Genomic DNA, 11,773 nt, shown 5'->3' with positions numbered 1-11,773 from the left:
GTGTGAAAGGGCTCTGAGGGCTTCGCAAAACAGCTGTATTTATATGGAGATTAAATTACACAGGTGGACTCTTTACTAATCAGGTGACTTCTGAAGGCAATTGGTTCCACTAGATTTTAGTTTGGTCCCTTTCACACTGGGGCGTCGCCGGTAAAGTGCTGCCATTTTTAGCGGCACTTTACCATCATTTTTGCGGGGGGGGGGGTTGGCCACTAGCGGGGTGCAGCGTCTCCCTCCCCCTCCATTACAATACCCCCCACCCCTCTCTATCAGTGGCCCCATTAGAGACTCTCCTTACAATAGGCTCTCCACCACATCAGGGCCCCAATAGTACCAGCTAAACACTTAAAATCCCACAGGCCATAGTTTTCAGACTCTGGATTTAGAGGATGCTATTTTTTTTTTAAACCTCACCATCCATAGCACATACATAAAATGAGCTAATAAAAACAAAAAAAAAAAAGAAAGTTTTAGTTTTCTGATCAACTTCAGAATTCCTGCTGGTGCATAGAGACATGTGTCCTCCTCCCCATAGTACTCACACAATGTGATCCCAGGCTGTTCAGCACACACTCTACCTGCTCACACCTGTCTCCCCTTATATAGCCAATCAGTGTCATCAGCACCAATCACAGGTGTGCACAACAGGCAAAGCTGAGGACACCCTTCTCCCTGGCCAAAGCAGGCACCGCACAGGACGCCTCAATTAAGTCCCACATAGAGTTTAGCGCTGTCTCTACACTTCCGCCACACTCTGAGGGCCCTCTGTCCTGTCAGAGGAGGGTTTCCAACATGGCGCTGCCCATACAGCGGTGCTGGGGCAGGCTGCGGGCTGTGACCTTACAGTGGCCGGCGGCGGGTTATCACGCCAAGCCGTTGCCTCTGAACCTGAGCGGCGTCTACATCCCGGATCCCGCCGACCCCAAGACGAAGGCGTGGCAGAAGGGCCCGGCCTATGAAGCCAAGCTGTACGGCCGGTATGGCAGCGCCTCCGGGGTGAGCCCCGAGCGGCTGTGGCCGAGCCCCGAGGAGCTGCAGAGGATAGAGGAGGAGGAGAAGGAATGGTACCCGAGTCTGGGGGAGATGCTGAGCAGACTGGAGGCCAAGGAGAAGGAAGAGCTGAAGAAGAAGCAGGAGAGGTGAGTGAGACATGCGGGCCTTTCTATAGAGGGATGGAGGGTTATACCCCCTGCCGGGGTTTATTTCTGCCACCTGTGTCCCCCTTAGAGGGGATTTTCTCTCACTTCCTGTCCCGTAGCCAAAATAGGAAGTGACAACCCAGAGTGACCACTGTACTGTGTGTGTAGCGTTGTCACCCAATGATAGGCGTAGGTTGGGGCTATAAGACCCCTCCACCTTGCTGTAACGCAGGGAGGTGTATTGTAGCCAATGGGAGCAATGCTGCCGGATCACTTCCCCTTGTCTCTCTTGTTCAGCAGACCGGCGTTGGCTCCCAGGACTTGCAGCTGGATGAGCAGATAACTTTGTCAGACCGATGTGTAGTATTGCGGGGGGGCTCTGTATAAATGGTATATAGCGGGCATCGATAATTGGCGGATCGTGGTCCAGATCTGGAGAGAGCCATTGTCCCAGTCGGACCGTCACAGTCCAGCCGCTTAGGAGCCCCTCTGCCATCGCTGCCGCTGCTGTCATTCTCACAGAGCCAACGGCGGGAGGGTGGGGGCTGTTAACAAGCAGGTGATTGGTTGCTAGAATGCAGGGCGGTCCTATCAACCAATCGCTAGCTCGCAGCTCCCGCCCTCCGTCCAGACCTGCTGTGCCTCCCGTCCTCCACCCTGTCTGTGTAAGGAAGGGGGGGGTGTCAGTCAAGGACAGTAATATGGGGGGGGGGGAGAGCTGAGGGCGGGGGGGGGCATTGAGGACTGTAATGGCGGGAAGAGAGGGCGGGGGGCAATAATGGGGGTCCCGCCCTCTGTCTGGACCTGCTGTGCCTCTCGTCCTCCGCCCTGTCTGTGTAAGGTAGGACAGGAAAGGGGAGGGGAGATGTCAGTCAAGGACAGTAATATGGGGGGGAAGAGAGAGCTGGGGGAGGGGGGTTTTGAGGACCGTAATGGGGGGGGCAATAATGGAGGGTTGGAGCCGAGAATTGTAATATGGGGGCTGGAGCGCTAAGGACAGTTGGGGGGGTGGGGTGGTGTGCTAAGAACAGTATTGGGTAGAGGAGCGGAGGACAGCGGGGGGGAATAGTAAAAGGGGGAGCTGAGGACAGTAATGGAGGGGAGGAGGACAATAATGGGGGGTGGATCTGAGAATAGTATTAGGGGGAACTGAGGGATAGACCTTGAGCTTAGTAATGGGGGGGCTGAGGACAGTAATGGGGATGGGCTGAGAACAGTAACATGGAGAGGGAACTGTAATATAAGGGGGGGGGGGGGGGGGGCAGGGACCGAGGATGTTGATGTAAGAGTGAGATTGTGATCTGACACACGCACACATCGCAGGTAGGGCACCCCATTCAATTTAAAGCGGAGTTCTGCTTAAAGAAAAAAAAAAAATGTAAAAGTCAGCAGCTACAAATACTTTTAATAATTGGACACTTATCTATCTCAGGGTCCAGCGATGCCGGGGAACGAAGCCCTGCTCGTCTCCCCCTCCTCTCTGCAGCGCCGGCATTGTTACTGTGGGCGCCTGGCTGTGGCTTCACAGCCGGGCACCCTCTGCACATGCGCGAGCCGCGCCGCACACCGTGACTGGCCGGGCAATCATCTGAGACCTGTGACCCAGATGATTGCCGAGAGGGAGGGGGGAGAGGTGATCTCCCTTCCGGTGCCGCGGTGCGCCGCGAGGAAGTGGGAGCTGGATCCCTCTAAAAAGAGGGTATCCGCTCCCCTCCTCCAAATGTGGCATGTCAGGAGGTCACCTTCCCTTAAAGCGGAAGTTCCATTTTTGGGTGGAACTTAGCAAGAAAACTACTGATTTTTTCATGTAGGAGAAAAGTGTCAGAATTGGCCCGATAGATGAGTTCAGGCTGGCCCCTTTTGCAGGTATAGCTATTGAAAACATTAAAAATAAGTGTCTATACTGTTTAAAATCCAGTAATACATTCTCACCCTGCTCTGCACATGCTCAGTTGCTCCCAATTTTAGGCACTGCTGAATTTGTAGAGGCCGATCTGCTGACAGGCTTAAAGCAGAATGAAACCCTCCTTTATCCTACAGCGAAGGAAGCTGCTTCTGTTTGATCTTCAACTGCCATGGGGGCTGCACATATGATCAGTTATTTGATGGTTTGACAGTTTGGTTGAGGACACAAACAAATGTGACAGTTGGCAATCCCGGCATGCATTCCAGGAATGTATCTTATTTTTTTGAAACTGTTAAATCGATGGGTTTAGTTCTGTTTTATGATTTTCTGCTGCTCAGGGGCTCTGGGCTTCACTATAATAGCAGCCTCCAGCAGGTAGAAATGGGAGCAGTGCTGGAGGCAATTTACAGCACACTAATTTTGGTAGCATCATTATTAATGTGGAATGTATGTTCCTTGCTGGTTTTTTTATCAAGTTGTTATGGGCAACGTTTCACTTTAAGGTACTAAAATACGGATTTATTTTACTCGGTGTGATGAATATTAGTGTATTACATGCTATAGTGAATAAAAAAACTGTAGTACTGTAGTTTCTCAAAATCTTTTGACATTTTAAAGTGGTTCTTTAGTCATCTTAAAAAAAAAATAATAATAATAAAATAAAAGTCAGCAGCTAAAATTTTTATTTCTTTTTTTATTTGCACTGTGCATGTGACTTTGGAAGAGGCCTAAAGACTGAACTAATTTCCAGCAACTTTTTATTTCTAACAGGGAACATCTGATTGCTGCCAACATGGCAAAGATGCCCAAGATGGTGGAAGATTGGCGCAGAGGAAAGCGTGAGGCGCGGCAGAAGGAGAAGGAGGAAAAAGCCAAAAAGCAGCGTCTGTTATTGATCGCCCGTGAGAAGTTTGGTGTCACCGTGGATCCCCGCAGCCCTAAGTTTCTGGAGATGATGAAAGATCTAGAGAAGGACGAGAAGAGGAAGCTAAAGGCTGTGAAGAGAATGCAGCGTGAGGAAGAGAGAGCGGCCATTGCGGCAGCCTTCGCTGTAAAACCAGCTGCAGACTCAGACACTGGCAGTCCTGTATAATGAATGCGATGCTATCCGCATGCACTGATAGACTGGTACAAAGGAAAAGATGGATGTGCTCATAGCTGTCCCATTACCTTCCATCTTCTATACTGCTCTGGAAGCACGTCAGCTGCTTCATGCAGGCTCTTCTAGTACTTATAGACTGGATCTATTATAACTTAATGGAACACAAGAGCTGAATGTGTATAGGTTGACATTTTTGTGCATTTTTAAAGTGTATGGATGCAATAATTCCTATACAGAGAGTTTCTAATAAAATGGTTTTCAGCTGGCTTTTTCCTTTGTTGCCTTATTCATGGTGATATGCCTGTTTTGTAGATTCACATTTCTCTAAGCACTTCTTAAATGTTGCAATGAAACATTGATTTGTAGGGCTGAAACAACTGTTTTCATAATCGATTAGTTGGGCAGCCGATTAGGTGAACTGCATACAGAATGCACTATTTGATTTACATGTCAGAAAATACAGTGCAGCACACATACAGCTCAGTACACCGTCCATACGTTTCAGTAAGTGCCCGAGTATTTCTGAATGTATGAGGAGCAATGCCTCATGGGACATTTTTTGTCTGATTGCCTTTAATATTTTGGGGACATATGGTTGGAGTTCTACCCTGCGTGAGTGAGAAGGTTCCCTGACATTGAAGCTGGTGGACATCCCCCATCTCACCCAAGCTGTTTTAACCACTTGTTTACAGGGCACTTAACCCCCCCCCCCCCCCGCCCAGACCAATTTTCAGCTTTCAGCTCTGTTACACTTTGAATTACAATTGCGCGGTCATGCTACACTGTACCCAAATGAAATTTTTATCATTTTTTTTTTCCCACGAATAGAGCTTTTTTTGGTGGTATTTGATCACCTCTGGGTTTTTTTCTTTTTTGTTAAACAAAATGAAAAAAGACAGAAATTAAAAAAAAAATACAAAACCGTTTATATTATATATTTTATATATTATATTTTGTTATAAAATTTAGCAAAAAGGTATTTTTTTCTCCTTCATTAATGTACGCTGATGAGACTGCACTGATGGGCACCAATAGGCTGCACTGATGAGGCGGCACTGAGGGGTGGCACTAATAGGTGCCACTGATAGCTGGCACTATTGGGTGGCAGTGAGGGACAGTGATGGGCAGCACTGCTAGGTGGTACTGATGAGGCATTGATTGGCACCACTGGTGGGGATTGATAGGTGACACTCCTGGGCATTGATAGTTGGCACTGATATGCAGTGTGTGGGCACTGGCAGTTGGTACTGATGAGGCGGCTGTGCCTCTTCCTCTTCGGGACCGATGTCCCTTACACAGAAGCCGGCTTTTGACAGCGTGAGGAGGAAAAAAAAAAAAGATTACCGATCTTCTGTTTACATCACGTGATCAGCTGTCATTGGCTGACAGCTGATCACGTGGTAAGGGGCCAGGATCGGCCCCTTACTCCGATCACCCGAGTCTCATTGACTCGGTGATCACAGCGTGCGCCATTGTAGGTCCACGCTGTAGCCGTCATTCGGCTATAGCGCGGATGGGAACAGGTTAAAGAACCTCACAACATCATTATCTGGAGTGTTACCAGCAAGAATAAAAGGAGAAAGACACAGCAATTCCCTATGATACTTAGACCCCTTTCACACTGAGGCGCTTTACAGGCGCTACAGCACTAAAAATAGCTCCTGTAAAGCGCCTCTCCTTTTACTCCCATGTGAAAGCCTGAGGGCTTTCACACTGGAGCGGTGCGCTGGCAGGACAGCCGAAAAGCGCAGCAAAAACAACAGTAATGCGCTGCTAAAAATAGAAAGTGCCCTAATGTGAGTCTGCTGCACTTAATTGTGTAGTCATTCATTTTGGTAAGCCTCCATTCACATCAGTGGCTGAAAGGTTTTTGGCATTGATTAAGTTGAACTATTGGAGATATTTTTTGTATTGCAATCGGAAATACTTAAGAGGACGTTTAATTAACATTGTTTCATTTTTTACATTTCTTGCACGGTTTTGCACTTTTTTTCTTTCTCAGTGCTACAGTGCTGCATATTTTATATGAATGCCTCATGGGACATGTAGTCCTGGTAAGGAAAAGGAAGTGATTGTAAAGGCAGAAGGTGTTTTGTTTTTTGTTTTGTTTTTTGTCTTGCTATAGGGCAGTGATGGCGAACCTTGTCATCCCAGTTTCGGAACTACATTTCCCATGATGCTCATGCACTCTGCAGTGTAGTGGAGCATAATGGGAAATGTAGTTCCAAAACATCCGGGGTGCCAAGTTTCTCCATCACTGCTATAAGGGAACCTTATATTATACTTTGCAGCTTGCTATAGGGGTACTCTGAAGACAGAAGGAGCAAGAAGCGCAGACAGGGCACCTCAGAAGTGGAAGTATGAGTAGTGATACTTTCTCAAGTACCTCTGATATCAATTACCGATACCCATTTTTAATGTCGTGACAGTTTTGAAAAATGATTATAAAGAACAGTTCTGTGGCTTTGAAATCGTGCTACTTTCAAAACAACTGAATGCTCACCTACGGTCACTACCAACAGATCACCAAACCTTAAACCAGCTCATTCCGCTTGAACAGATGTGCATGGGTGGAGAGCGGCTCCCCCATTCACTTTCACACTTTTATGCTCTCTTAACGAACCAAGTAGAGATTTCTGATCTTGCCTTTTTACAACAATGGGAAATTGACCTTCAAGCTACGTTCTACAAGCCTCAGAAAGACAGGATAATACTCTTTGCTCACAAGGTCTCTTTGGCTAGTTGATACCAAGAGGGAGATTATAACCTTCTCGCAAGATGGTATAGAACGGCAGCCAAATTGCATAGAATGTGCCCGCAGGTTCCGAACACGTGTTGGCGCTGCGGGGACCCTTCTACATATTTTTTGGGAATGCCCAAACTTTATTGGTTTTTGGACTGCGATGGAATCTACTATTAAAACTCTGAGTCTCCCTTTGTAAGAACCCAGCGGCTTACTTATTGAATGACACCCCAATGTCCAACAAGAAATTTAAGAACTCTGCTGAGACATCTGCTGATGGCCGATAGGGCCTGCATTCTGGCCTTGTGGAAAAATACGAGCCCCCCCCCCCCCCTACAATCTTTCATTGGAAGACAAGAGTCGCAGACATCTAGGTGATGGAGAATCTTACCATGACCATAAAAGAGCAAACCGAAAGATACTGGAAGATCTGGACTCCTTATTTTATCTATAGAGACCAGACGCTGTTGGCCTCCCAGCCAATGGAGCACCTGGTGGAGTGATCTAGTCACAAGGGCTTGCTAACCCTCACCCTTCTTGCTACTCAACCCTCCTCTTTTCCCTGCTCCCCTTTTTTTCCCGCTCTTCTCTCTCTATCTTAATTTCTCTTGAACTTTGTTTTCCATTTTCCTCTCTTTGGGATCGGTCGCTTTGACTGTTACCTTGCTTTGTTATAGTAAAAACAAAAAAACTGTTCATGGAATTTGCCAAAATCCGGTAATACCCATCCGCAATGATACGATGGGGATCCACGTTGAATATGCTTTTCGCTTAGTAGTTATGTGTACACTGTGCTACGAAGTATCTTGGTTTCATTTTGTATCTGATATGTGCTTATGCAATGAAATTTTGTGAAATTCCTTGACCTTTTAAAATAAAGAATAAAAAAAAAAAAAAAGAGCTTGATTTTAATTGCAGCAAGAATACTTTGTGTTCCTCAAATACATGAGTAGAGCCTTCAAATGCTCTCCCAAGAAAATCCTTATAAATTAGTTTAGCATTGGTACATGACCCCTGACCGCATATCCAAAATTGTCCCTAAAGCCTCTCCACTCTGCTTTCGGGGTTGCAATGACTGCGGTACTCCCTGCTCAACTGGTGGTCCTGCCCCAAGGCTTCCTGCTTTTGGATACAAGTCTATAATGTGCTTTAGTCGGTTCTACATACTAAGCTCACCTATGGGAAGCCCCATTACATAAGCGTGTACAACCGCTTCATAAACATCAGAGGAAGCTGGTGGGAACTGTGTTTATGGCAGCCTGGCACACACTAGCTAAAGCTTGGAAACAACAATCAATACATTTTGCTGAGGTCAGACTCATGGGCACAATGATACACAAGAAGCTAATATCCATACTTACTGATACCCATGCAAAATATTTTAAGGTTTGGGGGACATGGTTAATGATCACTTACTTTTAGGTCGTTCCCTTCTTTTGCTGTGATTGACCACATGGAGCTAGACAGGTTGGTTGGGCCTCTTGGGATCTCCCTTAACTACCCCCTTTCTCCCTCCTCCTCTGCACTGCCCCAGATTTTCCTCTCTATCGTTCACTCTATTCCTCTTTCCCTTTCTCTCATTCTTCTGTTTTCCTCTTCAACCACCTCATCCTAAAGTGTTATGTGCTTGCGAACTTCCTCCTACCATTTATACAGTGACATTTGTTGGCCCTGTCGATGAGAAATATCCATGGTAATTAAATGCCTTTTGCCCAAGTGTTTCATATTTGCTTTTGTGAATCCTCCATATTAGAGGTCTTATCTGTCTTTATGCCTGTGATTTTTGATGCAGATCAGGGGTCTCCAAGTTTTCTATTAAAAGGGCCAATTTACTGTCCTTCAGGCTTTAAGGGGCAAGACTGTGATCAGTGGCAGTAGAAAATGCCCCAGCATCAGTGCCCCATCATTGGTGTTAATGGGAGGAATAATGCCCCCATAGTTGATATCAATAATAGTATCCCATTGATGATGTCAGTAGGCGGAATGGTGCACGTCGGTCTTATTGCCGCTAGATCCCATTCTTGCAACACTCCCTTCTATAACACCTCAAATAGCAGTGGTCACATCTTTAAATACTTGGGAGTTGTGGTTACAGCACAAGTCCAAGACTGTGGAGAGAAATTTGGACTTGCACATTTTAAACAATTGGGTAAAACTTGGAGTACACTTACCCTGACAGTAATAGGGTAGGGCCAACATACTATCCCCACTTTTTATTTAATACACAAGATATGGAAAACGGTGCAAGTCTTACTATGTACAAAGGTTACACACAGTATATGCCAATTTGGGATAATCCTGGGCTGCCGGAGCTGAATAAATCAGAGGGTTTCGACTTGTGGAAAAAGGCTGGTGTTAGATTCCTTTATCAGCTCTACCACAAACATATAATACTACTTTTAACAGGCTGACAGAACGTTATCAGTTGCCTAATAATTTCTCTTCTATTACCTTCAAATATGACACGCCTTACAGAGCCAAGCATCTACGTATCAGCTTGAATATAATCCCTCTGTAATTTTAACTATGGCAACCGCCACCTCTTACACCAAGCAGGGACTCATAGGAGACTTATACTTTACTATATAAACGGCTGTCAGTGCTCGCATACAGGTAAATAGCCTTTGGTCATGGCAACAGGATGTTGATTCTCTGGATGATGAAGAATGGACCCAGGCACTGGAAAATTTAACGAAGGTCTCTTCATTCCCTTTGCAGCGTCTGACTCAGCTGTTCATCCTTCATAGAGTACATTATACCCCATTGAAGCGTTATGCTTTGGGGGGCGACATCTCCACAATGTCCCAGATGTACTACGGCCTCGGGTTCTCTCCTACACACGCTGTGGCCCTGTCCCAAGCTCCATCGTTATTGAGAGTCCAGATTTTCAATCCTTATTTCCCTGTGTCTTACACAGGTGCTCGTAGATCCAAAAATTGCTATTTTGGGAATAATTCTTGAAAATATTCTTGCCGCTGAAATACATTTAATGTGGATACGTTCCCTATATTTAGCCTGTGTAAACTCATTCAGAATATACACTTATAATCAGTGATGATTAATTTACAGAGAAGAGTTAACGTATAAACACAGGGGGTGCCCTAGGAAAAAATGTTTTAAATTTGTTTGCTGCACACCACAGACGCATTTGGGAATTAGCTCTTCAGAAACTCAACGCACCACCCTACCAAGCACATATTCCCCCATGGCACAACTCCCACTTGCAGAAACTCTCCTCTGTTCAGGTATTGATTGACCTGTGAGGTTCCAAGGGTGTGATATACCTCCATCAGGTGCTCACCCCCACAGGAGTGAGACCCTTTCAATCCCTGAAAGAGGATTTTAAGCTCCCTACTTTCATGTTATTTAGATTCTTGCAGTTATGCCACGCCCTACAGACACAATTCCCGGAGACCATCCCCACCCTGCACACTTTATCCCTTTATAGTACATCACCACGTTCTTGGCGATCAGAATTTCCGACAACATTTGTGGGACCGTGTATGCAAGACAAGTTTGAGCCAACATCTGGAAATAAATCCAGGATTTTTTTGTCGGAATGTCCGATCGTCTGTACGCGGCAAGACACTGTCTTTTCCTGCTGTGGCAGAAAATCTCCCTAAGGAGCTACAACCAGTAGGAAAAAATATTAAAAAAAAAAAATCAGAGGGTTTTTAACCTCTATACTGCCACTAACGTAAGACTTACATCGGTGGCAGCAGCAGGGGTATTTAAACACACTCCCAGTAGCTGAGACTACGTGTATAGTTGTCAAGCTGTAATGCCGCGTACACACAAGAGGACTTTTCGACCGGACTGGTCCGGCGGTCTGACTGACGGACTTTCGGCGGACTTCCGACGGACTTTCTGAACGAACAGACTTGCCTACACACGATCACACCAAAGTCCGACATATTCGTACGTGATGACGTACGACCGGACTAAAATAAGGAAGTTGATAGCCAGTAGCTGCCCTAGCATCGATTTTCATCTGTCGGACTAGCATACAGACGAGTGGACTTTTCGACCGGACTCGAGTCCATCGGAAAGATTTGAAACATGTTCCAAATCTAAAGTCCATCAGATTTTCGACCGAAAAAGTCCGCTGCAGGTCTGATGAAGCCCACACACGGTCAGATTGTCCGTCGGACCAGTCCGGTTGAAAAGTCTGCTTGTGTGTACACGGCATTAGTTTTCTGGTGGAAGGGATTCTCCTACAAGCACCATAAAGTACTGGATGGACTTGTGTCTTTTTTCAACCTGGCTAACTATGTACTGGGAGGAAGGTTATGGCAACCACCAAGGAGGAGGAATGGGACTGGCCATGATGAAGAGAGAATATGCCAATCACTGGAGAGGAGGGGCGGGACTGGCCATGATTGAGGGAGATCATGTCAATCACCAAGTACGAGGGGTGGGACCCGCTGTGACATAGTTGTGTGGGCATGACATCTTTGTTCAAGGGTAAAATGATATACGGTTTGGGGAAAAGACTGCACCATCACACAGCTAGCACAACCCTGCAGTCTAGCGGCAGCAGCACTGAGGGGAAAAAAAAAAAGTGACAATGTTGAGTGAATTGAAATTGCTGCCTACAGCGTTATCACTCTAATAGGAGGCAAGGTCTGTGTACAAACTGGCAGGATCAACAGGTATGTTTACCTCCAATGCTATGAGCAAAACAGAAAGCACTTGAACAACCCAAAATGTGTGCTTCAGGGTAGTAGACTATACCTTTTCTTTTATATATTTACAGAGACAGGTTAGGTAAAAATAAGGGCCGTAGGCAAGAAAGCAGCTTTGCCCCCTACTCTCCAATTAGCACAGGTTAGGCGCCCCTATCTGCACATGGCCCACCCACAGACCCAACTAACTACAAGTAA

General features: G+C 46.1%; 1 protein-coding gene across 1 annotated transcript; it reads left to right on the top strand.

Moving 5' to 3' along the window:
• The first annotated feature begins 735 nt into the window (after positions 1–735).
• On the top strand, positions 736–4,414 carry GADD45GIP1 (GADD45G interacting protein 1). The gene is made up of 2 exons (XM_073622642.1): positions 736–1,139; positions 3,817–4,414. Exons 1-2 carry the CDS (start codon positions 793–795, stop codon positions 4,136–4,138), a joined length of 669 nt encoding a protein of 222 aa, XP_073478743.1. The 5' UTR covers positions 736–792; the 3' UTR covers positions 4,139–4,414.
• The last annotated feature ends 7,359 nt before the right edge of the window (positions 4,415–11,773 follow it).

The sequence above is a fragment of the Aquarana catesbeiana genome, linkage group LG03 (assembly GCF_042186555.1).
Source record: "Aquarana catesbeiana isolate 2022-GZ linkage group LG03, ASM4218655v1, whole genome shotgun sequence".
NCBI lineage: Eukaryota > Metazoa > Chordata > Amphibia > Anura > Ranidae > Aquarana > Aquarana catesbeiana.
This window is presented reverse-complemented; position numbering and strand designations above follow the sequence as displayed.

What these genes read in the sequence shown, in the direction of transcription:
- GADD45GIP1 (XM_073622642.1), top strand. Translation starts at nt 793, where the DNA reads ATGGCGCTGCCCATACAGCGGTGCTGGGGCAGGCTGCGGGCTGTGACC. An exon ending in CTGAAGAAGAAGCAGGAGAG is followed by an intron (nt 1,140 to 3,816) that starts GTGAGTGAGACA and finishes TATTTCTAACAG; the next exon opens with GGAACATCTGATTGCTGCCA.